The sequence below is a fragment of the Neomonachus schauinslandi genome, chromosome 3, assembly GCF_002201575.2.
Source record: "Neomonachus schauinslandi chromosome 3, ASM220157v2, whole genome shotgun sequence".
Taxonomy (NCBI): Eukaryota; Metazoa; Chordata; class Mammalia; order Carnivora; family Phocidae; genus Neomonachus; species Neomonachus schauinslandi.
Window position 1 is genome coordinate 165,488,700 of NC_058405.1, and position 24,553 is coordinate 165,513,252.

The 24,553-nt window shown below is 38.0% G+C and overlaps 1 protein-coding gene across 2 annotated transcripts in view; it reads left to right on the forward strand.

Moving 5' to 3' along the window:
• PIKFYVE (phosphoinositide kinase, FYVE-type zinc finger containing) overlaps positions 1 to 24,553 on the forward strand; it is a 71,986-nt gene that overhangs the window by 18,191 nt on the left and 29,242 nt on the right. Inside the window, exons 7-20 of one of the 2 annotated variants that reach the window (XM_044913709.1) lie at positions 1,044 to 1,182; positions 3,138 to 3,295; positions 4,718 to 4,829; positions 6,245 to 6,392; positions 6,928 to 7,095; positions 12,728 to 12,787; positions 14,500 to 14,629; positions 15,048 to 15,228; positions 15,870 to 15,944; positions 17,892 to 17,999; positions 19,748 to 19,888; positions 20,538 to 20,664; positions 20,943 to 22,102; positions 23,805 to 23,905. In XM_044913709.1, coding sequence (XP_044769644.1) covers positions 1,044 to 1,182; positions 3,138 to 3,295; positions 4,718 to 4,829; positions 6,245 to 6,392; positions 6,928 to 7,095; positions 12,728 to 12,787; positions 14,500 to 14,629; positions 15,048 to 15,228; positions 15,870 to 15,944; positions 17,892 to 17,999; positions 19,748 to 19,888; positions 20,538 to 20,664; positions 20,943 to 22,102; positions 23,805 to 23,905 — 2,808 coding nt within the window. Of the gene's footprint in view, positions 1 to 1,043; positions 1,183 to 3,137; positions 3,296 to 4,717; positions 4,830 to 6,244; positions 6,393 to 6,927; positions 7,107 to 12,727; positions 12,788 to 14,499; positions 14,630 to 15,047; positions 15,229 to 15,869; positions 15,945 to 17,891; positions 18,000 to 19,747; positions 19,889 to 20,537; positions 20,665 to 20,942; positions 22,103 to 23,804; positions 23,906 to 24,553 lie in introns of those variants that run through there. The other variant, XM_021703148.1, reaches the window with a different exon arrangement.

Below are 24,553 nucleotides of genomic sequence, written 5' to 3' on the forward strand. Positions count from 1 at the left end.
TTCTTTCTTTCTTTCTTTCTTTCTTTCTTTCTTTCTTTCTTTCTTTCAGATTTTGTCTATTAGAGAGAGAGAGAGCACACAGGCAGGGGGAGTGGCAGAGGGAGAGGAAGAAGCAGGCTCCCTGCTGAGCAGAGAGCCTGACGCGGGGCTCTATCCCAGGACCCTGGTATCATGACCTGAGTGGAAGGCAGAGGCTTAACCAACTGAGCCACCCAGGGGCCCCTGCAAGATTATTTCTATATTTAGTCTGTGATTCTTCATATTTGTCAGTTAAAAAAAAAATTAGTTTTCAGCATTTTAATAAGAGTTTATATCCTTTTCCTTTGAAATATTAATGATAAATATAGTATATTTGCCATTGCTTTCCTATAATCTTTCCATAGTGACTTTGCTTTACACTTACTCTGAAATAGTTTTAGACTAACACAGAAGTTGGACAATTTTTTTTTTTTAAAGATTTTATTTATTTATTTGACAGAGAGATAGCGAGAGCAGGAACACACGCAGGGGGAGTGGGAGAGCGAGAAGCAGGCTTCCTGCTGAGTAGGGAGCCCGATGTGGGACTCGATCCCAGGACCCTGGGATCACGACCTGAGCCGAAGGCAGACGCTTAACGACTGAGCCACCCAGGCGCCCTGGACAATTTATTATAGAGAATTTCTGGATACTCTTCTCTCAGCTTCTCCCAATGATGATATCATACATAACCATCATAACTACATTTAAAAGTACCCTTAATGTTGGCAAGTAAGCATTTATTTATTTATTTTAAAGATTTTACTTACTTGAGAGAGAGCAATGAGAGAGAGCATGAGAGGGGGGAGGGTCAGAGGGAGAAGCAGACTCCCTGCCGAGCAGGGACCCCGATGCGGGACTCGATCCTGGGACTCCAGGATCATGACCTGAGCTGAAGGCAGTCGCTTAACCAACTGAGCCACCCAGGCGCCCCAGTAAGCATTTATTTAAAAATGAATTTTCACTGTAATTTTATTTATTGATGAAGAATTTACAACTGTGTTTTCACTTTTTGTTTTTATTTCCAGATCAGCTAGCATTACTAACCTGTCACTGGATCGATCTGGTTCTCCCATGGTATCTTCATATGAGACATCTGTCAGTCCCCAGGCTAACCGAACCTATGTTAGGACAGAGACCACTGAGGATGAACGCAAAATTCTTCTGGTACTGGTCCAGTATCTTTGCTATTTTTGAGCATAAATATGTATCTCACTGATTTTTCTTTTTTTTTTTTTAAAGATTTTATTTATTTATTTGAGAGAGAGAGAGAATGAGAGACAGAGAGCATGAGAGGGAGGAGGGTCAGAGGGAGAAGCAGACTCCCTGCCGAGCAGGGAGCCCGATGCGGGACTTGATCCCGGGACTCCAGGATCATGACCTGAGCCGAAGGCAGTCGCTTAACCAACTGAGCCACTCAGGCGCCCCCACTGATTTTTCTTTTTAAGAAACCTACAAATAGGCAGTTAGCATATAAATTAATAGAGGAAATAATTAGCTTAAGTTTTTATTAGGATCACCTAAGAAAGTGGTGAAGCATTCGGCGCTCTTATATTGAATTAATATTTTCTTGATCCCTTTCATCTGGTAAGATAAGAATTCAGGCGCTTTACATAGTAAGAGAGCTGAACTTTTAGTCAGGTCCCAGATTGTTTTTAAACTTTGAAACATGTTTCTCATACACATGGAATGCTTCGCATACCTTTATATTACACGTTTATATGAGATGCTAATCAGTTGTTTATTGAATTTATCTATGTGTAAAATACTGTGTTATTTATATTGAGAGTGACTCAAATGGAAACTGGTTTCTGTCCTCAAGCTTAAAATTCAAAAGGTAGAAATGAGGCTGATGGGCAGGTCCTTAATAGTAAAAAAGTAATACTTTTGAATAAGAAATAGGTCATTAGTGGTGAGGGCTTTAAACTGAAAGCTTGGCCTGGACCTTGAAGAACGGAATGGATTTGGGTAGGCATTGAGGAAAACAAATCTTACTTAAAGATGTGACAAGGTATAGAGATGAAAATAAACATGACATTTTCCATGCACCAAAGTAGGATTTACTAGTTAGGAGAGGTTGGGAGGGAGAGTAAGCTGAGTGTGTGGGCAAAGAGATTAAGCTGAGTGTGTGGGCAATGAACATGGAAGTTACTTGGGGCTACCTGGTGGAACATGGTGAGTTCAGCCTTTACAAGTTTAGATTTGAACCCCTGAGGTGCTGAGCAATGTTGGAAGTTTTTTTGAGCGGGAGTCATTCACAGAAGGCCTTCCTTTAGGAAGATTGACCTGGCATTTGGGTACAGGTGAGAAAGGTGGTGGGAAGCTGCTGGAGTGAAGGCTATGAGAAACAGATTGGTGCGATTGACTATTCTCCCCTCTCCCTTGCCCTGGCTCCAAAGAGGAGATTTTGCAGTTTTGTACTTAGATAACTAGGAGATTGATCATGTGTGCCATTGACTGAAAAAAATTATTTGGGATAGTTGGGTTTTTTTTTTTTTTCCTTAAAGATTTTATTTATTTGAGAGCGAGGGAGAGAGAGAGCACAAGCTGGGCGGTGGGGAGGAATGGCAGAGGGAGAGGGAGAAGCAGGCTCCCCGCTGAGCAGGGAGTCTGACATGGGGCTTGGTCCCAGGACCCTGAGATCATGACCTGAGCTGAAAGCAGCTGCATAACCAACTGAGCCACCAAGGCATCCTGGGATAGTTGGGTTTTTTTTAAAGATTTTATTTATTTATTTGACAGAGAGACACAGCGAGAGAGGGAACACAAGCAGGGGGAGTGGGAGAGGGAGAAGCAGGCTTCCTGCCGAGCAGGGAGCCCGATGTGGGACTCGATCCCAGGACCCTGGGATCATGACCTGAGCCGAAGGCAGACGCTTAACGACTGAGCCACCCAGGCGCCCGGGATAGTTGGTTTTTAAGAGAAAAAGTTATATTTGCAATTAGATGAGCTGAGTTCAAGTGCTCCCCATGCACGTGTCAAATTGATGTGAGTTGGCTCTGATAAAGAAATCTGAATTGAATTTCCTTTTATGCATCTAAAAAAACAACAGGAAAGAATCTGCAAAGGTATATAATAGCATCCTTCTCAGGAGTAATTATTTGCTCATAATGTGATTTCAGGACAGTGTTCAGTTAAAGGACCTGTGGAAGAAAATCTGCCATCACAGTAGTGGAATGGAGTTTCAGGATCACCGTTACTGGCTGAGAACGCATCCTAACTGCATTGTGGGAAAAGAATTAGTCAACTGGTTAATCCGAAATGGACACATTGCTACAAGGTAATGTGATCTTAAGAAAGACTTTTCGATATTATTTATTCCTTTATTTTTAATAAGGCCATAACGTTGTAGATACAAGGGCAGCAAATTTTGTGAATAGGGTGCTGTTTGGTTCCTGTATTCGGTGCTTAGGGTGCTAATGACTCACCCCTCCTCCCTTCTGTGTTTTAACCAGTAATGAATAGATGCAAGGAGCAATTGGGGTCACAGTTTACCTTATTTATTAAAAGCAGGAGTGTGCAGTAATTCCCCAACACAAAGCTCTCTGATTAAGCAGGATTTGGGAATGTTGCTAGGCATTAAGATCACAGTAGATTCTCCTGCTACTGTTCCCTAATCTGGGCATTGCAACCTATCCTATGGAATTGAGTTCATAAGTCACACCTGAAGTGTCTTGCTCCTCAGAAATCATTTGTGAGAAAGAGACAGACAGGTCCTATTGCCTTTCAAGGCAGCATGTCCCTAAGCTATTCTAGTTGATTAGATTAGCTACTCCTTTCCTGGGAAGGAACAAGTATGTAGGAAGAGAGTAAAAGCTTTAACAGTAAAACCCTGGGGTCCAGTTTTGGCTATATTTCTTTTTAGTTTTGTGCTTTTACTCAAGTTACTTAATCTCCTCGAACCTTGGACCTCTCAGTTCCAATGTGAGGAGAATATATGGTGCTGTGAAGAAGCCGTGACGATGAAATGAAATAATATGGGCTAAAGTGCTTTATAAATTGTGAAATGCCGAATAAGTGCAGTGTGTTAAGTGTCTATTTCATGTGTATATGTATATTTATAAAGTGTCTATATATTATTATTATTTTTTAAAGTTTATTTTTGAGAAATAGTGAGCACGAGCAGGGGGAGAGGCAGAGGGAGAGAGAAAGGGAGAGGTAGACTCTCCGCTGAGCAGGGAGCCCAATGCGGGGCTTGATCCCAGGACCCTGGGATCATGACCTGAGCTGAAGGCAGATGCTTAACCGACTGAGCCACCAGGGCGAACCTTAAGTGTCTATATATTATTGTGTATATATTATCTATTTTATACGTGCATGTGTATATATCTGTAATATTTGGTATTGTCTTTTTATCAAGACTGTAAGCTCCTTGAGGGCAGGAACCATGTTAGTCTCACCATTTTGTTTTACTCTAGTGAGGACAGGGGTATGCATGCACTGAGCACTTGATACATGTTTGTTGTAAGTAAAATTAGGTTTTGGTAGGACTGCCTTACCAGCAGGTTCTCCTTTACTCTGGTATTTGGGAAAATCTTTTAATTTAGCTTCAAGTCTCGCTTGTTTTTACCCCTCCCTATCGACGGACCATTTGTAATTCCAGCTGATTAGAACAGAAGAAAATTCAGTTTGCATCTCATCTTGTACCTGTGAAATTACTCTGACTTTTAAAAGTTTTTTTTTTTTGTTGGTCTTAATTCAGGGCACAAGCTATAGCCATTGGACAAGCAATGGTTGATGGACGTTGGCTGGATTGTGTCAGTCATCACGACCAGCTTTTCAGGGACGAATATGCACTGTACAGACCATTGCAGGTAGTTTTGCATGTCACCGCTGACGAGAGTATGGCTGGTGTGTTGTGAAGTCTTTCTTCATCGGTGGGAATAAAAAGTTGTTGAATTAGCCAGAGATACATTTTCCTGACATGTTTTCCCTGTTGTTTGAAAGTTAAAAACGTTTTTACTTGGTAGGGAGGGGTGATGAAAAACCTATTGGAATTGGACACTTTCCAGTTGGTTTGGCTTTTCTTTTTTTTTTAAGACTTTATTTGACAGAGAGAGACACAGCGAGAGAGGGAACACAAGCAAGGGGAGTGGGAAAGGGAGAAGCAAGCTTCCCGAAGAGCGGGGAGCCCGATGCGGGGCTTGATCCTGGGACCCAGGGGTCATGACCTGAGCTGAAGGCAGACGCTTAACGACTGAGCCACCCAGGTGCCCCATGGTTTGGCTTTTCTTGAGCTGGGCCTCATGGTATTATATATAGTTGCTTGTCATTTACCTTTAGTGGTTTTCCAGTTTCACTATGTCTGTGTTTTTAGGACTAAGAGAGTATATAAATATATAATAAAATGATTGAAAAAATTTAGTATCCCCAATGCAGTAGATTTTGACACATTAACAGTATTAAATTGTATAGCAGTGGTAAAACAATGATTATTTATATATATCTGTTTATTTTAATTAGGGAATAGAAATTATTTAAAATAGAACTTTTTTTTTAAAGATTATGATTATTTTTTTTTTTAAAGATTTTATTTATTTGAGAGAGAGAGAATGAGAGACAGAGAGCATGAGAGGGAGGAGGGTCAGAGGGAGAAGCAGACTCCCTGCCGAGGAGGGAGCCCGATGCGGGACTCGATCCCGCGACTCCAGGATCATGACCTGAGCTGAAGGCAGTCGCTTAACCAACTGAGCCACCCAGGCGCCCCTAAGATAGAACTTTTTAAAAAGATAAGCTTTCACTTTTGGTCTATGTTAATTTTATATATATATATATATATATAATTAGGAATACCTTTGTGAGCTAAAATTGGAAACTCAAAGGTTAGAAAAGACAAACGACCAAAAAGACTGGTGTGGTGTTACTTGTTAAAATTTAATAGTTGTTTTCCAGAATGTGTCCTAGCCTTGGCACAGGGTTAGAATAAATTCTAAGCCAGGTTTACCTTCAGGACTAAAAGGGATGAAATGAAACACTGTAAAATATGTATATTATGTTTTCTCATATTAAGCTGCCTAAACCTACTGATTAATGACAATTATAATTATCAGAGTGGAATTATCAGCATTAATGCTGGTTTACAACTTAGTGTCTATTAATTTGCTTATTTTTATGTAAATTTATTCAGTGTTGGCTTTGTAGAAGTATTGGGCTAGAGTTTATTTGTAGTGTTGCCGTTGAAAGTTGGCACTGAAAGTGAATCACTTGGATCTTGTCATGATCTTTCCAGAGTACGGAATTTTCCGAGACCCCTTCTCCAGATAGTGACTCAGTGAACTCTGTGGAAGGACACTCTGAGCCATCCTGGTTTAAAGACATAAAGTTCGATGACAGTGACACGGAACAGATAGCTGAAGAAGGTGACGATAATTTGACTAGTGAGTTTAAACTTTCTAACATTTTAATTTGTATGACTCATTACTGTGTATGTATGATAAAATGAGTGACTTGTTTGTTTAGTTGAAACAATCCTACTTTAAGTTTTATGGCAGCAACTAAACATCTGATAGCAATCCTTGTTCTAGATACAGTATTTTCTTAAGAAACCAACTTGTTAGGCTACTGGCGTTTTCAGATTTTGCCATAGTCTCTAGTTTGCAGCAGCTTAAAAATAACTCTGAGCTAATAATATCGCAGCAGACAACTTTCTCACCTCTTCACTGTGATATCAGACTTTCTCTCTGCAGAACCTCCAATATATTTCTCCCTCTTAAAAATTCATCTTATATTTAATGTATTCCAATTTTATTAAGTCTCCACAGAAGTACATGAAAATACTGTATCCATTTTGGTATTGCACATTGGGCTTGTCTATTAAAAGAACATTTTTCTCCTTTCCTCCAATACCCTGATGAAACCCATTTTTACTCCCCTCCTCTCCCTATATTTCTTTCCCCTCCCCGACACTAAAAGATTCTGCCAGTCCTAGCAAGCGCACATCAGTCAGCAGCTTCCAGTCCACAGTGGACAGTGACTCAGCCGCTTCCATCAGCCTGAACATGGAGCTGGACAACGTGAACTTCCATATCAAGAAGCCCTCCAAGTACCCACATGTGCCCCCTCACCCTGCTGACCAAAAAGGTAGGAGGTAGTCACCATCTGGAATCCGGGCACAGGCTGGAGAGCTGGGCCACACGATCTCACGCCGGCCTGTCCTCCTGGCTTCCTCTGTCCTCGTGGCGGAGGGGATTCGGTGTGGGTCTTGTTCCCCCCTTTCTCATTTCCCCACACTGCCTCCCCACACTTTTTTTGGTTGGTTCCTTTTATTTCTCGTTTTCTCCCTCAGTACCACCACACCCAATTTAAAGCTGGTAGTCTTTAAAAGGAACTACTACTACTGCTCTTCCCTTAGCATAATGTGCAACTTCCAAGGTGGCATTTCTTTGCATTTATAACATGGATGTTCTGCTCTATTCATTTCTCTTTCTTTATTTGACATTTTAAAGCGTACTTGCTTATGCTATTAACCAAGTAACGTAGTATTTCACTAAACCTTTTCAGGTGCTTGAACTATAGTAGGGGGAAAACACACAATCCAAAACATCTTTCTACTATGATTTTAAATGTTTGCTATGGAAAGAACAGACCGAAGATACACATTTCTTTCCTGATACTGTTGTATTTTTTCCATGGTTTCTAACCCTGATGAAACTTCTCATGGATATTTGTCTGCAGGGAAGGGTCGTGTTGATCAGACTCTCATGTGTATTCCCAGGCCACGCAGTAATTATATTTTCTGTTGTTAATAAATAAAATACCATTCTTGTGTCCTGCTCAAAAAAAAAAATGCTTGTGATGTATGTGCCATATTTATAAAAAAGGTTTCTTCTCTGAGTAATACACAGTGAATTTGATAATTTTAGTTGTCTTATTTGAGGGTTTATTCTACTGACTCAAAAATAATAATGACCATATTCAGAAGACATTGGTATAAAAGGAAAAATAAGATAAATTATTGCTAAAGTCCAATATAGCATTATATAAAAAATGAAATCCTTTTTAAAAATGGATGTCGAGGTTTACTCTGTTGGCTATAACTAAAAGCCAAATTGAATTTTAGCCCTAAAGAGGCATTATGTAAAATTAAATAAATAAAAAATACGTAAGTAAATAAGTAATTGTGAGATTTCATTATGCTGTAGTAACTAAAAAATCATTATAAAGATGAAACCATTTATTCTGTGATTTTACCTGGAGTTTGGATTTTTAACATTTAGCTCTCTAAAGTTGAATTGTTTCCTTAGATTGGAAATGCTTGTCTAATTCCTTGCTACTTCCTATTTTGAGTCTAAAAATATGGTCAGAAAAGAGAAGCTTTGAACCTAAACATCTGTTCTAAAATAATTGGAAAAAAAAAATTAAAACAAAATAAAATAATTGGAAACAAACTCCCATTTTATAACAAATTTCTAACGGTTGTCAATATTAACCATTATCCTCAAGATGTGATAAAAAGGCTTTTAAGAGTTATAGTAATAGGGGGGAAAAAAAGAGAGAGGCAAACCATAAAACAGACTTAACGATAGAGAACAATCTGAGAGGTGCTGGAGGGGAGGTGGGCAGGGGATGTGCTAAGTGGGGGATGAGTATTAGGGAGGGCATTTGTAATGAGCACTGGGTGTTATATGTAAATGACGGATAATCACTAAATTCTACTCCTGACATTAATATTATACTATATGTTAATTAATTGGAATTTAAATTAAAAATTGAACCAACAACAAAAAGAGTTGTAGTAATAAAAAGGTATATCTTATTAAAAAACAGAAATTTAGAGATGCAGTAAAAGAGGAGACTTGACTAGCATTGAACATGAGTAAGATACATATCTTTATGGGAATCCTCAAAACAAATTGTAAGCATGGTGGAGAACATTTGGGTGAGTGTGAAAGGACATTGGAGTAGACATGACGCTGGGCGAGATGAACTATAGTCTGGTCTCCTGGAGCATAGTGGGTGATGCTTTTGTAATAGAAATCATAGATGTGGGTCAGAGGTGGCATCTGTTGTGATGGAGGATATCTGTCCTTCGGACACGTGTGTTGGCAGTGCAGCTTCGTTTTGCTGAAAGTAGAGCATGAAATACATTTTTGACATGATGACTTCATGTCTTGGAAGGTTAGAAAATTATGAAAGCTGTGAAGAAAGTGACCTGTCGTCATAGTATTCAGAATAGCAAGAGATGGGCTGTGGAGCACAGTTGGGCAATTTGCTTTAGGATGCCTGACTTCCTAATGTTGAGAGAGGAATGGAACAGGAAGCTTCAATACTGACATGTGTCCAGTACAACCTCAAATTGTATCCCTAAGGAAATTTAAAGGGGAAGCATCCGTAGTTGAAAAAATCACCATGACTCGTCTGCAGCCTCTCTTCCCTCAACCCTTTAAAAAGGTTGTCTACAGAAGTTGTGAGAGATACTCTCATATGAGGATAAATCTGAAAGGGGGGCCAGCACTTTAAAAAAAAAAGACGGGCTAGCAGAAGTCCAGCTTGCACTGATGGATGGAGTAAATGCCAAGGACATCTCAGAAAAGGTTTTTTAAATTGTGGAACAATGGAAGAAAATTAGGGCAATATTCTGGGGAAGGTGATGTAATACTAATTGAAGCTTCTCCCCCTCTCCCCCATCAAGGTAATTTTATCAGGAAAGAATATATATGGTTAAAAGGAAAGGAAAGTCCAAGATAATGAAGAGAGGTTAGAGAATGCCTGATAAATAAGTCTTTTTGCCAGGTTCAGGCAAAATATATGCTAGATTATTGAAAGAATTTAGAGCTGTGATCATGGGGCCAGAGTTTGTTATCTTTGGAGAATTATGGTTCAGATGATTGTAGTGACAGAGGCATTAAAATTTTGTAAAAAACAGGTTCTCAATTTGACATTGGAAGTTGGCAAAATTGTAGAAAAAAATTAAGAGGATGTACTGTGGTATTTAGAAGAGGGCTTGGTGGTGACTGGGCACCCGTGTTGGTTAACTAAAATAAATCTTTTCATAACAATCCCATTCCTTTTATGGTGGTATGAGATTGTTAGCTCAGGAGACTATGGTAGATACTGTTGTCTTTTATGTTAATGAGACATTTAATGGTCTCAGTAACCTTGCAGACAAAGAGGACAGTTTCACACTTGAAATATGTTAAAGAGGGAGTTATAGGCAGTAGTTATATTTACCTTTTAAAAGTACAGGTTCTGGAGTCTCTATGAGTCTCTCTCTAAAAAAAAACCACACACATAAAAAGATTATTAATGTGTTTGGCAAATGTGAGAACTTAGTGATGTCACTGTTAATATAACATGTAGATTTGTACTTTGTGTAATGGTTGTGCCAAATATTGAAAGAGTAACCTGATAGCAACAGGAAAGGGATGCTCACAGGTTATGTTGTAGGGCGTAGGTCATGTGCAACCTAGAGTCTAAAATTTAAGGCCTTTTTGATTCCCTTGATAAATGTTTCTGGCTTTCACAGTTCTCTCCTGTTAGTTTTTAGCATACTAACAAGAATTGTTCATTTTCTGTTTTTCTTGTGAAGTTGAAGAACAATAATGTATTTTTTCCACATTGTAGTTAAGACTAACACTGATTACCAGAAAGTAAAGATTGTCAGAGTGAACTGGTAGTGAGGCGAAAGAGTAATACACTCCTCTGCCTCCTGTTTTCCTTCCTTTTAGAATGTAAGTGGGAATTGGTGGTTTTTATCTTTCCATTGAAGTTAAAGGTAATATTTATAAAATATTTTCTTAGGAGTCCTCTTTTATCTTCCAACGCTGAGGAAATTTGGATTTCTAAAAATGATTTACATATCTGTACTTGAAAAAAATCTGGTATTTTTTACCTTATGTAAGCAAACCCCTCATTTTCATAAACTTGTAAAACTGGAACATTGCGAGCTTGCTTGATTAGTTTTTCACTATTGGTAAAACTTGGAGAGTTGTATAATTAAAATATATTTTGTTATGTTTTGCAAGCAGGATCTGAACCATTCTTGACAAATCAGTGAGTAGAACCTAGAGAGGGGAAAATCATAGCTTCCATAAGCTTCTAGATCTTACTTCCCATTTACAGGAAAACCTGTAGGAGCAAGTTAAACAGCACCATACGGAAACAATCTAATCGAATCCAGAAAATGGGACATTCCACAGGACATTTGGCCTGGGTTCTTTCAAAATTCAATATCATGACAAAGTAAAAAGGTAGGGGGTTTGCTTTGGACTACAATAGAATGAAGGAACTGTAGCGTATGAACCTTATTGGATCCAGGTTTGAGGCAAAAAATTTATTAAAGCATTTGGGGACAGATAAATTTGAAGAATATGCACTAATTTCATCATATTAAGACATTGTCAATTTCCTTTTTTTTTTTTTTTGAAGACATTGTCAATTTTCTCAAGTATGTAAATGGTATTGTGTCTGTAGAGAAGAGTGCCCTTATTCTTATGAAATGTATGATGAAGGATTAGTCGTCAAGTGTCATGATGTGTGTAACTTCAAATGGTTGGGGAAAAATACATACATATATGTAGAGAGAAATCAGATACGGAACGTTAATTGTTAAATCTAGGTGAAGGGGATACAGGATTTTCTGTATGTTTGAAAATCATCATCATCATATATATATATGTATATACATATATATACTTAATCTTTAGTATGAAAAGTAAAGCTTGTAAAGCCAATATGTTAGTTGAACAAACAGATTGGCATTATTCATTTCTGTGTGGGAGGTGTAGGAATAAAGTATAACATCTGTTTTTATTTGTCTACATACTTGATTTATTGTATTTGGCATGGTACACTTTGAATTTCCAATGTAAAACTTTTTCTCTGCTTTCTTGTTGAAAGGATGCACATTTTAGCTTATAAACATAGCATCTTCTGAAGCTCATTTGTTATGAGTGAAATCTACTTGGAAAGAATTTTGTGGAAAACCTTTATTTTAAAAGGCTTAAAATACATTGAATCGTTTGCATAGTAGAAAGAACCTCACTTGAGCTATGCTTGGTCAGGGATGCAAAGAAAAGTTCATGGGGAAGTAAAGAATAAGTTTCACTTGTGAGAAAAGTAACATTCTAAAAGTTCTAAAAGAACACAGTGTGTATTCAGTTATGGCAACTATTTGGCAGTGTTTAGTTAGAATTTTGAAAAAATGAAACCCTAATTGGAAAGCTCATAAAAATCCTGATGATTTAAATCTTTATTCCCTGCCAATGTCACTTCTGTATTAATTTGCTTTATAGCATATAGTCTGAAATTTGAAAAAAAAAAAACAAAAAACCTTATATATTTTTTCAGGTGGCTTCTCTATAAACTATTCTGTATATAGACAGAGTGATTATTTGTGAAGTCATACAGTTATACATGAGAAAAATAGTGTAACTTTTTAGGCTTGTCATACCTAAATTACTAAAGATCTCAGCTTTTATAAACTGGTTCAGCTTTGATAAGGGAAAAGCAATCTGTTAAAGATTATCTGATGTTACACCTTCAAGGTTCTGTTGAGTTTTATTATTCAAGTCTGTTATTGTTTGGTTTGAAGTGTGTGGAATAAGTATAAAGATGCATTTTAGCCTAAAGCTTTCTTCAATTGGCTGGGCAGTGTTGGGTTTAGTATGAGTAATACTTTGTGTGTAGGTGTGTTCTCTGTATAATTATGCTGGCATGTTTCAGTCATAAGTCTCTCCTTTTCTTCCTCCTCTGCTCTCTTCCTGGTATGCAGAGTATTTGATTTCTGACAATGGAGGACAACAACTCTCAATAAGTGATGCCTTCATCAAAGGTAATTTTATCAAAAGCTGTACATGGGATGGTCTTATTTGTAAGGGTGTACTTAGGGCCTAGCACATTGATTGGCACAGAGTAGGTACTGAAAATAAATTTGATTAGTTTAGTACTATGGGAACACAGTTTTTATATGTATAGTAACTCTGAGAATATCGGTAATGAAGAATATAAACTTGGACTTGGCTTGAGAGAAGATATCTGATCTGAAAAGCAATTGTTTAAAAGCTTTAAATTGAATTTGAATTTTATTCTTTGAAAGGCATAGTTTATGCTTTCCAAATCATGAATATAATGTTAAATATCGATACACATATCATCAAGGATTCTCAAACTTCTCAAAAAGCCCCCAGAGAGATCTCATCCATTTGAGGACGCTGCCTGCCCTGTGGAATTGGAAAGAGAAATGGGGAAATAGAGATAAAGAACTAACTTTGCTGATTAATTTCTTGGGGACAAAAGGCAGTACAGAAGAAGACAGCCTTCTCTTACACCGTCCCTACTTAGCTTACTGTGGAGTAAAGACATACGTAATTAGTTCATAACACTCCACAGCTCAGACCTCAGGTAAGTTGTCATAACTTAGCAGTGTTTCTCAATTCATCTCTGAACATCTGGTTCAACTAGGAGTTTATATAGGCTAGCTGTTTACATAATTAAAGTATACAGTTTTTTGTACCTCATATCATGAACATATGCTTTATTTTGTAGTGCTGGACTGTTCGGTTGAAAGCTTTTTTTGTTTGGTTTGCTTTAAGAGGGAGAAGGATTAGAGAATTTTTGTAAGCATTTCCCACCTCTTTCCATTTATTCAGTCACATGTTTCAGTAATTGTATAGTGAGCATCCTTTTTGCAAAGCTTTTTTTTAAGATTTTATTTATTAGAGAGAGAGAGAGAGAGAGAGACAGAGCACACACACAGAGGGAGAAGGACAGAGAAGCAGACTCCCCGCTGAATAGGGAGCCCTATGTGGGACTCATCCCAGGACCCTGGGAAGGCCGACACTTAACAGACTGAGCCACCCAGGCGCCCTTCCTTTCTGCAAACCTTTTAATACAGTCTGTTTTTTGTCTAGATGCATTTTCATTCTTTTTAAAAACTTAGAGATTTTACAAAAATTTACGTAAATTGTTATTTATCATGTTTTAATATTTTTTTATAGTTCATTTTTGGGTCTGATTTATAAAAGTTTTGCTTAAAAAAAGGACTTTGTTCTAATATTGAGAAAGAAACACTATAAAGAATTGTCTGAATAGACTGTCTACACTGTCCTGTACTGGTTGAGACGTTTCAGGGCTGAGCTTTCCTCTTTAAAGTTCAGCATCCACACTGTCACATGTCGTTCTACCAGCATTCAGAGTTCTGTTGAATGCAGTTTTTAGTTTGTGATTTTACAGGGAAAGGCAGCCCCCTTCTTTTCGAATGTTCCCAATGAAATAAAAGGACTGTAAAAATCTCTTTTATTTTTCAGAAGCTGTATTTATAATTATTGGCTTGAGAGTCCTAGTCATTTTGACTGTTGTAAATATTGATGATCGAACTCACACTTAATTTTTTTGTGTATTTACACATGTCCTTGCCTTTTTTACACCAGCAATTTGAATTGGCTGAGTTTAAAAACTTAAAAAGATAAATTTGCACTTTATAAATCTATTAAGTACATGGCGTAAAACATAACCGTGAAGTACAATTTCTTATTTTACACTTAGAATCCTTATTTAATCGTCGAGTTGAGGAGAAATCCAAAGAGCTGCCTTTCACACCTTTGGGCTGGCATCACAACAACCTGGAGCTGCTGAGGGAGGAGAATGGAGAGAAACAAGCCATGGAGAGGTTGCTGTAAGGCAGTGAGCTTTTTGATGTTAATTTTCCATTTTTATAATTTTCAATGACTTGATGCATTATGCGTAGTTCTTCTTCCTCATAAAGTCAAAAATACTAAGATTACTTAGGAAATAAAGCCTGTTCTGATGAAATTTCTTATAAAACGAGAGTCCTAAATTGTGATTGTCTGTTCCAGTTGTAATTTATATGTTAAAATTTAGTTGAATTAAAGGGGTTATCTTAATTGAAGATACAGATTTCATTCATGTGCAAAATCATTAAGGTACAGATGAAATACGATTGGCTCAAGAAGATCTTGTCTTTGAGCCATAATTCATATGCTGTTTCTTTGTAGACTGCTTATTGCATCTTCAAAATTATCATCTCTGGCAGTATTAACTATGCAAACTTCTTTCTTGTGACATTTTTGTAGTTCAGCTAATCATAACCACATGATGGCACTACTCCAACAGTTGCTCCATAATGAGTCATTGTCACCATCTTGGAGGGACATCATTGTATCACTGGTCTGCCAGGTTGTTCAAACAGTTCGACCGGATGTCAAGAATAGGGACGATGACATGGATATCCGTCAGTTTGTCCATATTAAAAAAGTGAGCTCTGCTAATGCTTTTCTAATGCTCGGAACTGATAGGGTGGGCCTGGTAGTAATTTGTCTCTTAACGGTAATCTAAAAGGGGTTCTAAGTAAGGAGTGGGAGGTTTTTCTGTCTGCTGTTTGTAAGCAGTGCACTTAGATGTCATAGAAGCCACCCATAGGAAATGGGAGGTGAATGGAAGGGGGTGACTTGGGCATGGAGTGGGAAACCAAACAAATGTGGTTTCTTCTTTTTTTGCTTCCTTTTTCTTGACACATCATTTATGAGAATACCTCTTCCCACAGATTACTGTCACTGTTTTAAGGAAAAGCAGTGGGTAATTGCCTTTTTTAGATAGTGGAGGCCTATATGTATTTTTTGCCTATGACATTTGTTTTAGTAATGGTTTTAATTGCCAATTTGGTCAGTCATATGGGTATTTTAGAGTACCAGATAAGAGCGTAGAGAGTGGGAGGTGGGAAAATAGTCATGCTAGATCTCATTAATTATTGGTTGAAAGAAAGAATTATATCCTGGAACTTTCTGTTCTGCTTTGATTACATAGTAGTTAAAATTAAAAATGGAAATAAATAATAGCATCTATCTGACTGGATTCTAATAAATATATCATTGAGTTTTGTTTTCTTGTTTCATTAGATTCCAGGTGGAAAGAAGTTTGATTCTGTGGTTGTCAATGGATTTGTTTGTACCAAAAATATTGCACATAAAAAGGTAATGTGATCTCTTCAACAGTGAAGTTCAGCAAATTGTGACTGTGTACCAAGCCAACAAGTTGGGGTACCCTAATCGTAGGAGAGAAGGAGAATGGATATCAGGGAGCAATTAGCAATGTCTGCTATAGGGGTGAAATTCTGGAGGTTCGGGTAAGGTCTTCAGAGCTGATGATGATTAGGTTTTGGATAATAGGAATTCATGAGACAAGAGAAGAAGGGAGAGGATGGGTCAGGCTTCCAGACCAACAGAATGATAGGGTACTGGTATCATTTCTTCCTTGACCTGCCACATCTTTGGGAGACAAGGTTTCTCTAATAGACTGGAGTCCTTCCAGAGGCCTAGCATTTTAAAACTTTTAAAACTTTGTTCTCTCTTCTAGGGCTGAGCTGTAGAACTATCACTGGTGTTCTGTTATCCTTCTCACCTTCTATCTTTGCCTTCAGGCCTGAGGCCTCTTTCTAGCACTAGCACAAAGGAATGGGGTGAAGTAACCTGGTGTATTAAGGAATCTCTGAGCTCCTAAGGTGCAAGATGAGAAAGGAGATGAGGCTGGAGGAAGCAGGCAAGGGGCTTTGTATCCCACTAAGGGTCTTGAACTTTATCCTGAAGGCCACTGATTCTCAAAGTGCTTGGTACATCAGGGTCTGCTGTGGACCTTGTTAAATACGTAGATTCCTAAGCCCAACCCCTAGAAATTCTCATTCATTATAAGGGAGTGGGAATGTGGGGCTGCTTTTAAAGTAGGCACTGTGCGTGTTTCCAGTGTCATTGGTTGGTCCTCACGTTTTGAAAAACCATCAGTCTAGCAGTGCTCTCAAACTTGCTGTGCTTCCACATCACTCTGGGAACTCACTGCAAATAGAGATACCCTGACCCCCACCTCTGGAGATAACGGTTTGGTTACATTGAGAGCTCAGGTAGATTTCTAGCCTGAGCAACCTGATGGGTGAACTACAGTCCTATTTTCACTCTTTTCTAAGCAGAGATTAATTCATTTTTCTGTAAGGCATGAAGCCTCCCAAAAATTGTTAGTGACCATAGATAAATAAAACTATGTTTGGATTTGATCCAATGTCATTATATCTACATAGTATCTTATTAAAACAGGCACATTACCCATCAAGGTAGTAATTTACGCCAAATTAAATGATCTCTATAGAATTAAGAGGAAAGTATGTTGAGCTTATCTCCAGAGTTGAAAATTGTATGTGGGAGTGGTAGAAACATACGCATGAATGACTGTCTTGCTCCACTGACCATATTTATCTTTAATTTGTAGTTGCTAAAAAAAAAGTCCCTAAATGTAGTTCCCCAACTGACGCGTTCATTATTTTAAGGCCGTTTGCAAGTTTGGAGTGTATAAGCACAGTCAGTCTGAAACCTCCACTGCAGGGCCTGGGCTGCTCTACCTGTGGCTTTAGTTGCAGTTAGGGTATATTGTTTGAGTCTGCACTTCTGGATACACTTTAAGGTTTTCCTTTTTGCCTTCTTGTTACCCAGTTTGCTTGCGAATGTATCACTGCTTGGAATCTATTCAGGAGGTGTTTTAATTCTTTTCTCCCTCCTTTCTCCTTCTTGAATTTTAGAAAGGTTAAATTATGCTTTTGAAGTTACTGATCTCTACGAGTTCATGAGGTATCCTGTCTTTAAGCCCCTTTCTTTAAAGACAGGATAAAAACTTTTAAGAGTGTAGAGGATTAGGTTAAAATAGAATTAGTGAAACAAAGCCAGTTTTTGAGGAAGTCTGCATGGCTCTGAGCAATTTGTTTTGAAAAAATATGTAAGAGAATACCACAAAAGAACTAAATAAGAGTATTTCAATACAAATATAAGGAGATAGTCTATTTAGGAGGAATTATAAACAGTATGACTTTAAAGATACGATTAGAGAAGGTCTATAAAGTGCAAACTTTAAAAGCTTTTAACACATTTCATATTTTGTAGATGAATTCTTGTATTAAAAATCCCAAAATTCTTCTGTTGAAGTGTTCCATTGAGTATCTTTACAGAGAAGAAACTAAATTTACTTGCATTGATCCTATTGTGCTTCAGGTAAGGACTTCTTACTGAAACAGTGATCTGGAGGGATCTTTCTGTACTATGGTGCTTGCAAACTCAGAGAGATTGCAGGTTTGGTTCCAGACCACTGCAGTAAAGCCAGTATTGCAATAAAGCATGTCAAATGACTTGTTTGGTCTCCCGGTGCATATAAAAGCTATGTTTACACTGTATTGTAGGCTAATAAGTATGCAAATAGCATTATATCTAAAATAAATATATACCTTAATTTAGAAACACTTTATTGCTAAAAAGTGCTAGCCATCATCTAAGCTTTCAGGGGGTTGTTCATAATCACTGATTACAGATTACCCTAACAAATATAATAATAATGGAAAAGTGTAAAAAACCGTGAGAATTACCAACATGTGACACAGATACGAAATGAGCAAATGCGGTTGGAAAAATGGTGCCAGTAGACCTGTTTGACACAGTGTCTCCACAAACCTTCAATTTGCAAGAGATGCAGTATCTGCAAAGCACAGTAGAGCAAAGCAAAATAAACAAAGTTTGCCTGGAATCAGAAGGAGGAGGAAAAGCAAAGGGCAAGGAGATAAGGAGCCTTTGGCTTCAGAGTCTTCACAAAGCTGACACTGCTCTGCTCCGTGCTCATGGACTACTCCCCGATCTTCTTTCCTTGCTGGCCCTGGCCCAGACCTCCTTTGGAACAGGTGCTTCATGTACAATCATGGCAGTTGATTATAGTTGGGACTGAGAGGAAGTGTATTTGCCATTCCTGTGCCAAAGCCCAGAAATTTAAAAAAATCAACTTCTTCTAGGTATACTTTTGAAGCTGCACAAATAATATCATTTAAAATGCTGTTAAATTACCATGTAGTAAGTAGAGTAGGAAATTAACACATTTCAAGGGAAAAAAAATCCGTTTTGTTAATAATGGGAGATTTTGAAAATGTCCAATTTCTGTCAGTAAAACAGAGAAAGGTAGAAATATACTCCATCATGGCAGGTTCATTGCAGAAATAGGCTCATCCATCTCGTGGCACTCACCATAAATACAGACTTGCTCAGAACACACTTTGGGCATATGGACCAGAAGTGACAGACGTGCTCATACATTCAGGTGTCTCCTGTGTGGAGCCCAGGAATTTTATGAAACAGTGATTTGTATTGTTTTAGTTCTGGTTGTTACTTAACAATACTCATTTGCTTTGAAAATAAACCTTCGTCAAGCAATTAAGTGTTAAGTTTTAGATCTTTAACTCTAGCTGTTCTGGGTAGAATATGATCTGCTGGGAGATTGAAATGAGGAAGAAGGTGAAATAGCATCTTTAGAGAGTTATTTACTCAGATACCCAAAGAAGAGCTACTCTGGTTAATTTCAGAACATAATGGGGGAATCTATAATTAAAAAATTAGAAATTGCTTTCATTGGGGAGTTACGAGGTTAGGTTTTTTTTTTATTATTATTATTTTTTAACCTCTGAGAGCTAATTGGATTCTTGGCTTTCATAGTTGAAGTTATTAAGAACTGAAAATCCTTCAAATTAAGATTAGTGAGTCAGAAAATAGAGTTTCCCCAAAATTCTTTTTAGCATAACCAACAGTTCAGAATTATGAATAATACTCTTGGTTGTGTTTGAAGTAACTTGCTTATGGACTTATTTGTGGATGAAAAGAATTTAGGCTTAGATTTATATTAATATTTAAACTGTCCTGATATTTTAATATCTCTAGATCTTGAATTGTACCAGGTGTAATAGTTTTGACGTTTTTTTCCTCAGGAAAGGGAATTCTTGAAGAATTATGTTCAGCGAATAGTTGATGTTCGACCCACATTGGTTCTAGTTGAAAAAACAGTATCTCGGATTGCCCAAGACATGTTACTAGAACATGGCATTACTTTGGTCATTAATGTAAAATCAGTGAGTGTTCTTATTTTTCTATTTTTATGTCATTTTTTAAAATCTCAGTTTTTAAACTTATATGTATGCATGATTGATATGCAGGGATCTTTGATTATCTATTTGCTGTTCCATATATTGAAAGTAGGACAGTAGGCATGATAGCCATTTCATTATTTAAGACTGGAGAACCTCAGGCTGGAAGAAAGTGTAATTAATTATATAGTGCTCATTATAGTTGTTTATAAGACCAAAGGTGTAATAGACATTAGTTAATAAGTAGTCCTTGTTGAGCTTTCTTTTTGTTCAGGGAATTGTACAAGTAGAAAATGTTCTCTCTTGAAAAGTTACCCTCTTATACCCAGAATAGTGGCCAGTTCTAGGAAATTTTCCCCCTCCCCTCCCCCCCCCCAGTATCCTGTGCCAATGCATGATGCTTAAATACCTTTTGATAATGTTATTAATATGAGTCTGGTTTGTTTTTGTGGGCATATATTGTAGTCTAATCTAGAATCAAAAAAATTGTTATATAATTAAAATTAAGGAAATTATATAATTAAAATTAAGGAAATTGTGAGGTTTATTTCTAAATTTTTATTTTCCAGAAAAAATTTACTAAGAATTTTATTCTCCTCTTAATTTTGTAATGTAATGTTTTTCTGTGTTTTAGCAAGTTTTAGAACGCATCAGTCGGATGACCCAAGGTGATTTAGTAATGTCGATGGACCAGCTGCTTACAAAACCCCACCTGGGCACCTGTCACAAATTTTATATGCAGATGTTTCAGTTACCTAGTGGTGAGTGATCTTTAACATAGATTCACCTGAGATTGAGGACAAGAGGAAATGAGTAAACTCATTAGTACTACAGTGTTTACTTTGTCCTACTAATATTTAATATCTGTTAATAATATCTGGTTATAATACTAGTATCTGTGAGCAGTGGTTAGATGAGGATTGGCAACTGTGGTCTTAACGGTTTTTCTCCTGTAGAGGTTAAGATAATGAATTAATTCTATTTGGTCTTACGGATTGCCACCTAAGTCTTCTTAAACTTTCTTTATGTTTATTTATAGAGCAAACCAAAACATTGATGTTTTTTGAAGGCTGTCCACAGCACCTGGGTTGCACAATCAAGCTTAGAGGAGGCTCTGATTATGAGCTGGCTCGAGTTAAGGAAATCCTAATCTTTATGATCTGTGTAGCTTATCATTCTCAACTAGAAATCTCCTTCCTCATGGATGAATTTGCTATGCCTCCTACGTTAACCCAGAATCCTTCCTTCCATTCTCTGATTGAAGGACGGGAGGATGAAGGGACTGCCCAGGAGCCATTCGGCGGAAGTCCCCTCCCCCGGGAGCCTGACTTCCCTCCAGAGCTTCTGCCCTCCGATGATGGCAGTTTGCTAGAATCAAGGATTGTGTTTGAGAAGGGTGACCAGGAAAATAAAAGCGCTACACAGGATGTTGCCTCTTTGAAGCATCAAGAGTATGCCACGACAGCTTGCGCGGCAGCTATCCCCTGTGCTCTCTTTCCATCGGTCCCAGAGTCGTTGTTGCCGCTCCATGTGGACGACCCACAGGATGCCGTGGGCATTGAGCAGCCAGAGCCCTTGCAGCACGCGGATGAGCTACAGGATCCCAAAAGCCAGTTGAGAGCCTTTAGAGACCCTTTACAAGACGACACTGGATTGTATGTTACTGAGGAGGTTACCTCTTCAGAAGATAAACGAAAGACCTATTCTTTGGCCTTTAAACAGGAATTGAAAGACGTGATCCTCTGTATCTCCCCAGTAATCACATTCCGGGAGCCCTTCCTTCTGACTGAAAAGGGGATGAGATGCCCTACCCGAGATTATTTTGCAGAGCAGGTTTATTGGTCTCCTCTCCTCAATAAAGAGTTCAAAGAAATGGAGAGCAGACGGAAGAAGCAGCTGCTTAGGGATCTCTCCGGCCTTCAGGGCATGAATGGAAGCATTCAGGCCAAGTCTATTCAAGTCTTGCCTTCGCACGAGCTAGTGAGCACTAGAATTGCTGAGCATCTTGGGGATAGCCAGAGCTTGGGTAGAATGCTGGCTGATTATCGGGCCAGAGGAGGAAGAATTCAGCAGAAAAATGCAGACCCGTTTGCTTATTCAAAGGAAGCACCTGGTATGGCAAGCGGCAGATCAGGAAGCAAAATTGAGGGTGACGAAGAGAAAGGGTTGATTCCGAATGACACGCTGTGGTCAACAAAGGTGAGGCCGCTTTGGGTACACGTTTAGAACGTGTTGAAAAACTGTGCTGTGCATGTTTAAAAAAAAAAAACACCACACAACTATGACAGATTGCAGATTTAGTAAATATTTCTTCCTATACCCTTTTTTTTTTTTGGCCTTGAGTCTGTTGGCTTATGTATTGCTTTAAGTATGAAGTAGGAGTATCAAGTAATGAAACTGGGCTTTGAACTTTTCACGCTGAGCTGACGGTCAAGTATAGGAAGAGCCTGCGATAGGGGGAAGGGTGGAGCTAAGTAAAGTTGTGGCAGGCTGACTTGGGTGTGGTGTGATGCGTCCTTGGTCCTTTGTGAGAGGGAGCGAGAGGGAAGGTTCCTGGAGAAAATGGATGTGTTTTTAGAAAATGTCAGACGTATTTATTTAGCATAAAACACTTCGTGTTATTTAACGGTGATCATGCCCTTACTCTTTTTAAGCAGAAATTGAGGGGAAATTAAGGAAGATTTGCTCGTGGACACATTAGTAATAGTGTTAGTAATAAAACTAATGAAAAAATCCATCTAAATGAGGATATGGAATTGTCTAATAGAACAAATAAAAAGTTGCCTAATATCACCGGGAGGTGGGGAAGTGCTAAATAATAGCTACTTATTGGTATGACACTCTTTTCTGTGTGGTACACTAGTGTCTGTGAGATTGGCAAAAAAGGAAAGTGACAGGAGCCATGGTTAATGTGGTGTGGAAAAATACCTATAATAAATATTACGTAGATTTGTGTTCATATACATTTATGCAAATTTATAGAAAGTGATAGGGAGATCCTCAAAGTTCCCATGTACGTGTATATACCTATGGTCCAGGATTCCAATCTTTTATAACCTATTCTGCCAAAATAAGTAAGCATTTTATATAGGAATGCTTACATTTTGTAGGAATATATGCACAAGGATATTTGCTGAAGCCTTGTTTCTAGTTGTTTGCGGTAAAAAGGATGACTTGGATCTCATTGAATAATCCAGATAGAGCCCATGATATATTTTCAAGTGTTAAAAAGCAAGTAGTGTTGTATGAGGCATCCTCTCATTTTTATAAAAATAAAATCACCTGTGTATTCTTATGTGGGTGTTTTTGTGTATAAATGCGTGTGAACTTGCAAAAAGAATGCATGGTTTTTAACCACAGGGTCAAAGTTCTCGCTCTGGGAGGTGGGATAGCATCAAAGGAGGAGAGGCTTTATGTATTTCTTGAACTTCTTCATGTACCTCTGTACTGTTTTTCAAGAGAGCAAATGTTGCCTTCGTAATGATCAAGAACAGGTATAAAGTACAAGTAAATAAATACCTGAGACTTTAGATTTCTCAGATCGATGTTATATCCAGCCATCAGTTCAGACTGTTTCGTATGGCTGTAGGTCATTAGCTATTTACTTCCAAAATAATTTAATGCAGTTTTATAAGTAATAAAGAGTATCTAGGAAGACAAGCTATGTAGACATCTGTTGGTATTTTTAAGTTAACTTAAACTTTTTGGATTGTTTTGTCTCAAAAATGAATGGCTCCTCTTCCTTATGTTAGTTTCTGGCAGTTTTCAGTCTTCTCTGGAACCCTTACGGTGATGATGGGAGGCCTCACAAATCAAGGGGGATGTGCTGGCTATTGGAAGCACACATTGGGGTTGGAGTATGCTTCGGCTTCTGGGTGCTCATCCTCTCCTTCTCCTTTAGGTGGACTGTCTGAACCCTGTGAACCACCAGAGACTGTGTGTGCTCTTCAGCAGCTCTTCGGCCCAGTCCAGCAACGCCCCCAGTGCCTGCGTCAGCCCTTGGTAGGATTCTTCCTCTTGCACTGCTGCACTGTGTTTAACAACAGAATCCCAGCAACTTTAAAAAAAAATGTAGCCATTAGGGTCTGTGTTTAGGTAAATGGCATGCTGCTGGTCTATATGAATTGATAGAACTTCTAAACTTGTGAACTAAGTATGTAATTCGTATTTGTTCGTGGGTAAGAAGTAAATGATATGAAGGTAAGAGTAAGAGTGAAAAGGATGTGAGGGATGGAAGACAAATTCGTACTTATAAAAGTGAGAAAGTTGATACATAAAAGCTGGTTTGGTTTTTTTTTGAAGATTTTTTATTTTTAAGTAATCTCACTACCCAACATGGGGCTCGAACTTACAACCCCGGAGATCAGGAGTTGCATGCTCCACCGACTGAGCCAGCCAGGCGCCCCCATAAAAGCTAGTTTTAAGCATTTGGATGATAATGTACAATTTAGGCAGGTTTTCCGTAAGGCATCATTTTCATAAAAGCAGTGAGTCTTTGGCCTTATTAACAGGTTTTATCCTAAAACTTAATTCTAAGTAGAATGATAGAAAAACATTTTATAATGTTATAAGTTATTTAGAATGATATAATAGTCACAAAAGACTGCTTATTACATAGTTTATCTTTCGTTTTAAGAGTACTATGTACTT